At 47.0% G+C, this 12,795-nt stretch overlaps 1 protein-coding gene and 1 long non-coding RNA gene across 2 annotated transcripts; one reads left to right on the forward strand and one right to left on the reverse strand.

Annotated features, from left to right (window-relative positions):
* Positions 1 to 5,226: 5,226 nt before the first annotated feature.
* Positions 5,227 to 11,419, reverse strand: LOC112271460. The gene is made up of 2 exons (XR_002964438.1): positions 11,290 to 11,419; positions 5,227 to 5,469 (listed from the first exon to the last, which is right to left on the reverse strand). It is a non-coding gene; the product is annotated as an uncharacterized LOC112271460 (long non-coding RNA).
* On the forward strand, positions 10,109 to 12,018 carry LOC100821817 (inorganic pyrophosphatase 2). Its single transcript, XM_003571084.4, has 3 exons — positions 10,109 to 10,694; positions 10,781 to 11,101; positions 11,206 to 12,018. Exons 1-3 carry the CDS (start codon positions 10,524 to 10,526, stop codon positions 11,632 to 11,634), a joined length of 921 nt encoding a protein of 306 aa, XP_003571132.1. The 5' UTR covers positions 10,109 to 10,523; the 3' UTR covers positions 11,635 to 12,018.
* The last annotated feature ends 777 nt before the right edge of the window (positions 12,019 to 12,795 follow it).

The raw sequence follows: 12,795 nt of genomic DNA on the forward strand, positions 1-12,795 counted from the left end.
GCCGAGGCCTCACGCGGGTCGATCCTCGAGTCACCAGCCCGCTTGGGGGCATGGTGGCTAGCTTTGTCGTCGAGGAAGACAAGGCCGATGTTGATGTAGACGTCGCCGCCGGCGGTCACTGGCAAGCTCTCCTCACGCGCCCCCTACCTGGCGTGCCAGATGTCGTAGCACGAGGCCGCGACACCGGGGATGCGTGGACACCCCCTTTTAGGTTTGGCAGTGGGCGACAGGGATCGCTCCGGCGATCGCCGGCGGGGCCGATGCGTAGCCTGCAAACACACTATGAACACATGCACACGCATTTTTACCCAGGTTCGGGCCACCCGGAGGTGTAAAACCCTACGTCCTTCCTGTCTGAGCTTGTATTAATAGAGGATTAAGTGTTTACAAGTTGCCGGGGGGAGAGTCCCCGGGTGCTCTCTTTTCTGGCTAAGTGCTCTTTTCTACTTTGAGCTGCTACTAGTGGTGAACTGCGTGTCGGTCGAACCCTTCGAACGTTGGCGGGGGTCCTTCTTTTATAGCCAAGGGGATACCACACGTGCCATGGTGCATGGACTACAAGTGGCGAGCAGGGAGCTCGGGCAGCTCCTCCTTGTTGTGCTGGCAAACATGCAAGAACGCCAGCCCTGCAACTAGGGGCCTAGTAGCCTATAAACTAGCTCTGGGCAGACACTGTTCGCTTGACTAGACGGATAACCCCCTTCCTGTCGGCTCATTAAATGCGTCGTGCGCCACACTCCTTGTCAATGCGGCCCACTTAAGATGGGGGTGCGCGACGTGGCCTTAACTCTCTGGTGATTATGGGAGATAAGGCATGAGATCGTGCGCCCGACCGTTTCGCTCGGGAGAGGGGAACTATCAATGCGGCCCACGAGGCCGGGTACCGGGATACTCCCCTGGGACCCACGCGTCAGATAGGGCGTAGCCCGGCAACTAACCAAGGATAGCACTAACCGGGGCCTCAAGGCTGCCGGCCCACGCCCGGGGGCTACTGTCTTACTAGTGGCCCACGGAGTCCCACCGATACGGGACGCGTGGGTCGAAAGTAAGAAAGCCCCGCCAGGTTGGCCTCCCGGGAAGGATAGACCCGGGAAGCCCGCCCCAAAGAGACGGTTATTGGCGAAGACAAAGCCAAGAACCGAAACATGAGAAGCACCCGCTTCGGTGGGTACCCGGGAACTCTGGTCCCGAGAAGTGGAAGGAGCGCCGCCCCGGCAGCTGGTTAGGCGCGCTAGCCGGGAAGGGGCTCCCAACAACCCGCGCTCAGGCGTACAAGTGTGGCCCGCAAAACAGTGAAGACAGGACGAGACAGTGGACGCAGTGCATTTAATGCACCGACAGGAGTCACATCGGCAGGGCTAGTCTTGCTCAGTAAGGCTAGAACATCTACCCTATAATCTATTTTTATCTACCGTGTACCGTGGCCTGGGCGCTGGATGGCGTCCAGCGTGGATCAACAGTAGTATGAATGTTGTGGCAGTGACACGCGTATAGGAAACGTGTCACGCTGCATACATCGGCACCTATGATATCCCCTTGTTTATAAAAGAAGGACCAATGTCACCGGTCAAAGGATTCCAGTTGGACCCACGGTTAGTAGTAGCAAAGAGTATTGCCCCTGTTCACAGCAAAATCTCTTAGGAGAACAAGTAGCTCCCCCAGGAACTCTCCTGGGCAACCAGTAAACGCATACATTCTCGTGAATACAACTCCAAGCAGGACGTAGGGTGTTACACCTCCGGGTGGCCCGAACCTGGATAAACTTACACGCCGACACTCCATGTCTTTCGTCACGTCGGTGATCGCCGAAGCAATCGCCTCGCCCTCCACCGAACCAAAAAGGGGGTGCCCAGCATCCCTGGTGCCGGAGTTCCGTGCTCCGACAAATGCAAATTTACGATCACCCACCCGCTTCCAGGCTTGGCAAGCTACACTTTTGCAAAAACACCTGCAGATTGCTAAATCCCCAAGCCCACCAACCGTAATCAGCGCATGTCGGCAATCACCCGGCGACCGGCGTTGTCTCGTGAGGGTGGCCTCGAGGACGCCCTATGATGGCACCTTCGAAGGCCTCCAGCACCGACGGCGAACACACGAATCAACGACAACCTCGTGATGGTGCAAGCCCTGAACCTGAAACCCAATAGATGGTCTCTCGAGTCATGGCTTCCGCAAGGTTTCTTCCGTGATTCGAAGAAGCCGTAGCAGATCGATTAGTAGATAATTGATTCGCGCATTATGAATGAAAGAAGCATGGCCCGACGGACAGAGTTGGGTAAATGGGTAGTCGATGCACAATGCAGTCAAGCGCCCATGGGTATTTTTGCAAAAGGTTGCAAAAGGAATTGTTGGTTCCACCATTTAACCAAAGCTTGATGTACTCTTTTTTTCTTAATTAAACGGCAGAGCTCCTGCCATTTTCTTAAAGAAAAGAATTGTTGGTTCGGACTGGAAGCTGGCGTGTTAATGCAAAATCACTGCAGACTAAGCTAACTCGTACGATTTTGATCATCCGGGTGGAAATAAAGGGGTGCACGGATGCACAACATCACATGGATTCACATGTTGCCTTGAGGTAATTATTTTAGTTTTGTTATATTTGTATTTTAGCAACCCACGTGCTCTTAACTAGTCTTACATAAATCATAAGTGATTTATCATACATAAGGCAGTTCTGCATAATCAATGTTGGGCCAGTTCTTCTCGACTTCCTGCTGCCCTACCCCAGCTTATCATGAGTGATTTATTCCTGTAGAAACTGCCAACTAAATTTGATTAGGTTACCAAATTAGTTTGGCATAAATTATTTTGGAAACCTGGCTAAATCTAAAATGCGGCTTCTCAAAAAAGTTAGGTGAGAGCAACTTTTAGAAGAAGCCGGTTTTAAAAGCCGAAAAGAACGCAGCCGTCGGCAACTTTCATGTTGCTGAAAAGATCAAAAAGGGAATTGAAAGAAGCAAAAGATGGCTGCATCGTAGTCACCCAGCACTAGAGACCCTAAAATCTTGACTTGACTCTTGAACGACGTAACGCTCAACCATGCGCGGAGGCTAGATGCATGACCTGCAAACTGCAAAAGCATTGCCTCACCAAGATCTGCCATGGTGCGGGCCGTCGTTAATTAATTGGTGTCGTGCTCAACAAAAGCAAAAGGTGACCACTATGATAATTGCATCTTTACTGGGACGAAAGGGAAAACATCAAATCTTATTCCACTTATTACAAATATTTATTCGCTAGACCAACATAGCTCAACTAATATGAAAATGTAGGAGTTAGACCCCATGGCCAATTAATCGTTTGCTACAAGAATACTACAAAACACAAACACAAAAATAAATATAACAGAAGTCTTTTTTGGTGCACCTCATGAAAAACAAATCAATTTCCTTTCAAACTGAATGCAAAGTACCCATATTAAAACCTGTAAGATTCTAATCCTACAAATCAAACAAGCTCTATAGAAGAAGAAAAAATGAGTATTGAAATTCTACGGAATTTCTTTTGAATCAAATAGACCCGACTTTGCTCGTAATTAATGAGGTTATTTCAGAACTCTAGTTGTCGTTGGGAGTACATGTTAGGGTTCAGAACATTTTCTCAATACTCTCATGTGACCAAGGACATGGTCTGTCAGATCGTGCAGTCCTGAATGATATGTAGTAATGAATCATAATGAACCTCATCAAGACGTTGTATACTGCATTTCGGCACCACATATATCTATATATATTCTGCTGTTTCGTCAGGCAAAATGGGACTGACCGAGAACTAGTACCTGAATTATTCAATGCTATACACAAAAAAATTGCATAGTTGTCCATGGGACTAGGAGTTATCGGGAACTCAAGAGGGGTTTTCATTTTGTTTGAAGCAAGGGAACTGAAAAAATCTTGTTGCTCTCAGATGTAATCACGGGTTCAATGCGCTGCACATTAGTACTAGGTGGTTCCTATGGATAGAACAAAATAGCGATTTCTGATCAACCATACCACTGCGAATTGCGATTGTGGCCCAAATTACTGAAGAAAATACCCTTTGAATGAATTTTTTAGGTAAAAACCCTCTAAATATAGCTAACCTAAGAGGAGTCAAAAGTTTTTAACCAAACCAGACCTGTGGAACAACATTGTGAAAGATTACAGTGATAGGGTTCAGAATTAATTTCCTCAATACTACTTGCATGTGACCAAAGGCATGCTCTGTCCCGAATGATATGTAGTACTGAACCTCATCACGACATTGGATAGGGCATTTCGGCACCATTTATGTAAATGTATTGTGCTGCTTCGTGAGACGAAATGGGACTGATAGAGAACTAGTACATGAAAAATTCAGTGTTAGACACAGAAAATATGTGCATAGTTGTCAATAAGACTATGAGTTATCCGGAACTCAAGAAGCGTTTCCATTTGTTTTTATGCAAGGCGAACTCAAAAAGCGTAGTTCCTACTGGATCAAATGAAGTACAGTCGTGAACCGTGATGGCTTTCTCTCGTCCAAAGCAAATTGTGTGTACTATTCGTGAGGAGAAATCCATGAATGAGAATTGGCCGCATCACAAATTAATTAGTCGAGCCAGCCTCCTCTGTAGTTAACATGTCTGGAACGTAGGAAAATTCTGTGGGAAAAGGTCAGGGACTGATTAAGATTGGTCTGTAGATGATTTCTGTAGAATAACCTTGCATCCCTACGTTTCCAGCAATGAGAGATGTCATTGTAAGTTTGCAACCTGCCGTCCTCAGATGCATTCCACCGTCAACACAGGTCGGGTCTGATTGCAAGGAAACAAAAAAAATATCGAGTGCGCCTGTCCCTGTCTGTAGAAAGAAAGAGGGTCAATGGTCACTGGCTCATCACTAATGCTAATGCTAAGAGATCCTTGCTGCTTTAAGGGATTAAGGGAGAAAGATGAGACAAACCACTGCGTAGAGGAGCAACGGATCATTGGTGATATTAAAGTAGCATATCACTACCAACCAGCATTTTCCTTTAGAGATCACGCTGCAGATCTAAAGGCAAACGATCTTTGCGTTTTCCAATTCATTCTTCGATGCCATTTCCTTTTCCTTCTTTTTTTTGTTGCCACAGTGCTACGAAATTATTCAGTATAGCAAGTTGTATTTTATACGTACGTATGGTTTCAACTTTCAAGCAGGGTCTTAACGAAGCGACCGCTCCCGTACTGGGTTCAATCTCTGTGCTTACAGTGCTAGTCCCTGGATCGACTCGCTAGCACACATAGTTTCAAGATGTAATATCAAGATACAAAGGTCCAAAACTATATTACATCGCAATGATCCAGAACCTTACATATTGCATAACCTCGTGGGTTAACTCAGAAGAAGATGAAATCTTGCAGCGGAAAGTAGAAGATGTAGGAGCCCCATAACAACTCTACAGTCGAAACATGTTGGAATATAAACTCGTAACCCTAACAATTCGTACCTCACTCTTCACCTGGTTCACCTGCAACATTTAAACGTTGCAACCACTAGAGGGTCAATACATTGAATGTATTGGCAAGTTCACCAAAGAGTTATAACAGATCCTATCACGTACATGCAGTATTTGCTATGTGGGGTTTGGCTATTTGCATAAAAGCATCATTGTTCACCCCTATCATTTTTAATCAAATAGTTTTATCACTATTGGACACGGGGTAGAAACACCCATGCTCCTATTAACCTAGAGCACATTGAGTAGAAACACCCTGTTCAAACCATTCATTTTATTTAAGAAATTAGAATGAGTGATACCTTCCTTACATCAACCATATCTAGTTGCTCATAATTGTCCGTAACCGGGGACACGGCTAAGTACTTAGTTTGACACTCTCGAGAGGTTGTACACATTCCCCACAAGAATTCGACGTGTTAATCCCTTGCTGTCCTCCGGATGGAGTAGCAACGGCATCAACTTTAAGAATTTTCAGAACATGTTCACCTAGATCACCCGAGGGACCCGCGCTCCCACCTACACAACTACCTCAGTACAATCCCTCGGATCTGGGTAAACATTTCTTACTCCATCCAGGCAGAGCCCATATTACCATGTGATTGTACTGGAAGTTACTAAACAGGAAACTAGTCTAGTCTCTGATACCCCAGGTGGCATTCCACATTTACGACGCAAGCGCTCCCCGAATCCACGGAAGAGACGTCCATGGACGATCCATCTCCGAATCCACGGAGACTCGACTCAGAGGGACCCATAGAAATGGACCTGACGTCGCATAACATCTCCAAATCTCAAAGTAGTCCACCCAAGATGGTTCATTAGGGTTGTTTTTGCCAAGTTTCCAAAATCACTCCACATCATCATTTCACAGTGAATTGAGATTCCCTCCCACGTTTACTAACATAGCATGGCTAAGCAATACTAATCACAATGGCTATTGGTGGAGGATTCATGGCAAAGGTAACCATACAGCTAGTAGGTCAATCATAGCTAGCATAAGTACGAGTAATAGTCATATCAATGCATTTCTACAAACAACTCTAATGCATAAGTATTTTAAAAACAAACAGTAATAGGATATGATCAAAGTGAACTTGCCTTGGTAGCAATTGGTATTCAAGCACTCTTCACAGTCACACAGTTCGCTCTCCGAGAAAACTAAACAACACCAACAATGCATACATAAACACACCATACAACAAAAGAAGATGTATGCCATGATGCAATGCAAAACATGTGACATGAGTGGGTTCATTTTATTTGGGTGATCAACTGATCTTAAGCATTGGTAATTTAAAAACAAATGCATTAGAGTTTTAACAAAAAGGCAAAAACAATTGATTAAAACCCTAAATAAGGTATTATTGGCATCAGCCAAAACATTTAGTTCAAAATATTTATTTCTCTGTCTCAATGGACAGAGGACAACAAAACAAATTTTTGGGCACTGGTTTCAATTAAAAAGGACTTCTAAATAATTAGTTATGATTTAAATGGCATTAAACCCTATTCTGAAATTTGAATGTGATTCAAATATTCAAATTTGAAATTGGACAGTGCCAAAAGATTCTACACTTCCTAAGGATTCCAGAAAGGTGTGGATCATAAAATTTGGCCAAACAGATTACAAGATATAAGCTTTTGAAGTTACAGGGGCTTTTCTGCAAAATTGCCATTTAAATCAAAACCGGGATTAAAATTTTATTCTCGTTTTTTTTATTATTTAAGCAGTGACACGTGGCGGCTTCTCATTCATCGGTACCGGTTCGATTGAAAATAAAATGCCAGATCTAATCTCGGCCGTTCAAGGGCGATCGGACGGATGAGGACGCTCTTACCTCACTCCGGCGAAGCCTAGGTTTCCGGCGAGGGGGCGGCACCGGCGGTGGCTCTGCGGGTGGCGGCGCGGGCAGCTCCGGTGGCGTTTCAGCCTCGGGAAGCAGCGGGGCAAACGCGGCTCGGCGAGGCGGACCCGAAGCTGGCGGCGGTTCTCCCCGGGGATGGCTGCGCGGGCGCCTAGGACGGCAATGGCGACGGCGGCACGAGCACGGGCTCCGGCGAGGCTCGAGCGGCGCCTCCCGACGGCTACAGAGCACCAAACGAAGCACGAAGCGTGTCAAAATGAGCGCACGGACGCGTGGAAGAAGAAAAGACGAGAAGGGTAGGCTCTAACCTCGTGGCTCGTCGGAGAGGAGCGAGAAACGGCAGCGGCTGAAGGTTTTCCGGCGAAGAATCGGGGCAGCGTCGGCGCTAGGGTTGCGAAATTGGGAGAGGGGAAAGAGTGCGGGGAGCTCGGGCTTTAAAGGGGAGCGGGAGGGGCTGCGAAATTTGGACGGAGCGCGGAGATCTCGGCGGTGACGGCGCGCGGCGACGAATAAGGCAGGCGGCGGCGAACGCGGGCGCTTTCCATCGGGGACGAAGCCTGACAGGTGGGCCCCACCTATCAGCGTCTCAGCGCGCGCGGGCGGCAGGGCCGGTTCGGGCGCCGCGGTTCTGGGCCGGTTCGGGCCGGGCCGGTTTCCTTTTTTTTTCTTTTCTTTGCCCCTTTTTCTCATTTCTTTGATAACTTTTGATTTAGAACTCCAAATTGGTCCAAATAAATTCCAGAAAATTTGTAAAATCATGTTTATCATGATTCAACTTTTGGGAGTGATTTCCCCTGAAAATAAAATATATAAAAATACATTTTCCCTATAAATGCCTTTAGGGATATATAACTATTTAAATAAAATAGTTTTTCAACTCCAAAAATTATGGGATAGCTCATTTATGCAATAAACCACTTTTATAAATAAACCCTATTGGTTTGAAGATCCAAAGTTCAAATGGGTGTAACCCTAGGGTTTAAATTGAAATAAAATCTTTTCAAAGCCTTTTGAGATTCAAATTTGAATTCAAATATGCAATTGTGGCATGATGCTTATGGATGCAATGCACATGTAAGGATTTGAAATTTTGGGATGTTACACTTAAATTTAGGTAAGATCACATTTTGGTCTGCACCAAAATTTTGGATAGATTGAAAATTATTTCTGAATCATTATGAAAACATTTCACTGAATTAAGTCAAATTTGTATATATTTTGAATTAGGTATGAATCTAGTCCAAAATTTTGAGTTGAAAACTATTTCAGCATATACCCACTCAAATTAGTGCGGTTTCATCGAAATTTCGTTAATTTTTTTAATCATATCAAGTTTCTGCACACACAAAAAAAAACGAAAAGGGGGAGCTTCCAGCCCTCTTCATCGAAGCGATGCGCACAACCATTTTATTGCAAAGTTCTGACATTAGATTTGATGAAACCTCATTGAAATTTTGAATCGATCCATTATGTTCCTACATACTCACACAAAGCTCTGATCGTAGAACTGTACGTCTACCCCAGCAGGCAAGGAGCGAAGGGGCGCCACATGACAAAGACACTTTTAATTAAGAGTACACTTACCGAAAACTAAACTTGTCTTCATCAAAAATATATCAAAAACACTTTAAAGCAACCTTTTCATAATCACCTTTGCACGCATAACATTTCACTAAGATGGCCTTATGGTCATTTGTTATTTTAATTACTACATCCGATTCATTAAAAGTGTCACTCATTTTGTACTAAGTTACCACAAAATTTGTACTAAGTGGGAGACACTTTTTATGGATCGAAGGGAATATCTATGTTTACAATTTCAGATTGTTTATACAAATACAGAACCCTGTGTTTAATTGCTTTTTGCATCGACAATAACCTTCTAAATTTTGTTCAACGATTGCTAGGTGCAACATTCTTGCATGTTTGTGGTCGGATCCTTAAAACTTACTACGCCAATTTGGTTGTTTATTTCTCACTGAAAGACACCAACATTGATATCTTAACTGCAATACAACAATGTGTATTGGCAAGAAAAATGTATCTACATTGGAAATGATATAGGGTGGCGAGGTAAGGCAACTATCCCCGGTGTCGTTTTCCTTGAGGAGGCTAGGCGCAAGGACCCGCAATCGAGATTAAAACATACGTGTTGTGTTTTAGTCTCGATTATGGGTCCTTTCGGCTTGGCCGATGACACACAAGGTGTGGTATTATGGTTTAGGTTGGTTGTTTCTCCTCAAATTCATCGGCGGCACTAGGGTGTTGACCTTTCGATTATGCCGGCGACACAAGAGGTTTTGTGGTGCCTAAGGTACGTGTTGCTCTTCGATTTCACTGACTACACCATGTCTTGGCGTGGGCTTGGCAGATAAATACCCTCTGATTTCATTTGCAATGTTTCTTGTTATGCATACCTCTTGTTGCTGTCATGCCTTGCTGCACATCTTTGGACAACTGTCTTTCTTTTGACACTTGTTATCGTTTTAACTTTTTTAAGGAAAGTTGTTATGGTTGTATCCTGATTTCTTCGTTTTATTGAAAATGATTCAGATGAGCTAATACTCACCAATAGTTTGGAAAAAATATCTAGGTTCTAACAAAGTGTACCTGTATTTCAAGCCGGTGCTTTCACGCTATCCCCATCCAGCCCAAAGTGCCACACACGGCGGCGCCAGCACAGCCCACGTCTTCCCCTCACCTGAAACCCGCGGAAAAGGAGAGTCCGCCACGCCGCCCAGGGGCCGTTATAACCGCCTGAAAAGCGGTGGCGGGAAGGTTAAGGAAGACTGAACTGAAGACACCCATTGCCCGCTCCAAGAATATTCCCCAGGAACAATCCCCCGCAGAATAATCAATTCGGCCTCCATTAAGCTGGTGCGCGATTCCCAAATTTAACTATCCCAAAGCAGAAGCAAGCCGGTCGATCTTCGTGGACGGGCGACGCCAGCACGGACCACCAGGGCCGCCCGCATTAAGGTGGAATGCCGCCGTGTGCACTACTACTACTCCATTACGACTAGTTTTCCCCTTTTTGCCATTTCGAATTTCGATTCACCAAGCTCAGTCAGGCCGCTATAAATACGTCGGGCGGCCATGGCGTTCCGATCCGGCCAGTGCGAGTGCAACAACGCAACATTTCTTGGTTTCCTCTGCTTTTGATTGAGTCTGGTAGGATCATCTGAGCTGCAAGCAACAATGGCCGCGGCGATGAGCAATGGCGCCGGCGCCGGGGCCGGCGTGGTGGTGGTGTTCGACTTCGACAAGACGATCATCGACTGCGACAGCGACAACTGGGTCGTGGACGCGCTCGGCGCCACCCGCCGCTTCGACGAGCTCCTCCTCCGCCTCCCCTGGAACTCCGCCATCGTAAACCCCAAAACTTCCCAATCAATCTGTAATGTAAAAGTGAACTTCGTTGGCGCTATCGATCGATTGATAATGATATCTCACAGGACACGATGATGGGGGAGCTGCACGCGGAAGGGAAACAGGTGTCGGAGATCAGAGGCAGCCTCAGGACGGCGCCGCTGCCGGCGAGCGTGGTGTCGGCCGTCGAGTCGGCGCACGCGCTCGGGTGCGAGCTCCGGATCCTGAGCGACGCCAACGCCTTCTTCATCGACACCGTCCTCGCGCACCACGGCCTCGCCGGCTACTTCTCCGAGATCAGCAGCAACCCGGCCCGCGTCGACGCCGCCGGCCGCCTCAGGATCTCCCCCTACCACGACTTCCCTCACGGCTGCGCGCTCCCCACTTGCCCTCCCAACATGTGCAAGGTGACACACGCAAGAATCACTGATACTAATAATACATCGCTGGATTACACGTACACCCAGCTTAATTTTGGTCCGTTTGTTGTGTTGTGTGTTGCGAAATTCAGGGGAAGGTGATGGAGGAGATACTGCAAGAACTCTCTGCGGCGGCGGCGGCGGCGGGGAAGAGGAGGAGAAAGAGAGTGGTGTACCTGGGCGACGGGAGGGGCGACTACTGCCCGACGCTGAAGCTGGGGGAGAGGGACTACATGATGCCGAGGAAGGGGTACCCGGTGTGGGACCTCATCGCCGGCGACCGCCGCGCCGTCCGCGCCGACGTCCGGGAGTGGGCCGATGCCGGGGACCTCGAGAGGGTGCTGCTCAGCATCGTGCAAGAGTGCGCCACCGCCAGTGAAGACGGCGGTGGCGATCAGGATTCCGTGGCGGCGGTGGTGGGCGTGGTGGTGCCGGAGTGCCGTTCCGGGCTGCCCTTGGCGGCTTCTGCGCCGGAGATGGCCATGGCACTTCTCCCCAAGGCTGTTCATGCGCCCAACTGATGATGCATCTTTCCTCCCAACTGATGATGCATCTTCACGTGACGGCTTCAGCCGATTGGTGTTTGGAATGTTAGCTTCGCCGGGAACTGAAAGCCGGCCGGTGGAAGATTGTTTCCGGTGTGTTTTAGCTAGCGTGACATTCAGAAGCTCTTTCAGTTCTTCTGGGCATGTGAAAACAGTGGTGAAATCAAACCAACTGGTGTTCGCGCTCTTGGGTCTCTGTCTCTGGAAATGGTGGTTTGCGGAATAGGCTTCGCCTGTGTTGGTGGGTTCAGTTGTTGCTGTCGCAATCCCTGTAACTGCAGTGGACGTATTAGCTTGACGGTCGACATCATGGGCAGAGGACCGAAAAAATGCATTGAAAAAAAAATGCTTACTTGTGTATCTGCAGTTTCTCTTGACGCTGGCATCATACCTTTTCTTCCCTCTGGCGGCGTCCAGCTCCGGCCACGAGATCTCCAGCCCGTCGTTCTTCGTCATTTCCAAGTACCTGCGGATTCATCTTCGTAGTCGTCGTCGTCGTCGTCGTCGTCGTCACAACAGAGTTCAGTGATCAGAGCATTCAGTATAGACTTCTGATTCAATACACTCCCCTCTCCTCCAACAAAAACACAATGACGATCCAGATCATTCCGCATCCCTTCATAAAAAAAAGTATGATGGACATTAATTAATATTTTTTTCTCTTTTTTAAACTCGCTCAGAACAACAGTAGGTGTTTTTGATTTTGCCGGAGATTACACCGTTGGATCGTGACGAAGTTTCACGAGCTTGTAGTAGACACAATTCCGCACAATCCCATCGAAGGGATCAGCGAAATACTTCTTGAGCCAGCGGGAAACATGCGAACAAGTCGGACGTTTGTGCTGTCCCGCATGGCTGTGTGAAATCCAAATAGCACTCGGTGTTTTGCAATTTTCTGGAGATTCCACCGTTGGATCGTGACGAAATTTCACACTGTAGTGGTACACAAAATTCCGCACATTCTCACCGAAGGGATCGGAGAAATCTTTCTTGACGCAGCGGGGAACATGCGAACAATTTGGACGTTTGTGCTGTCTCGCAGGGTCGCGAGAAATTCAAACAACACTCGGTGTTTTCAACTTTTCTGGAGATTCCACCGTTGGATCACGACGAAATTTTACACTGTCGTAGTAGACA

This window comes from Brachypodium distachyon, chromosome 3 (genome assembly GCF_000005505.3).
Source record: "Brachypodium distachyon strain Bd21 chromosome 3, Brachypodium_distachyon_v3.0, whole genome shotgun sequence".
In the NCBI taxonomy this organism is placed as follows: domain Eukaryota; kingdom Viridiplantae; phylum Streptophyta; class Magnoliopsida; order Poales; family Poaceae; genus Brachypodium; species Brachypodium distachyon.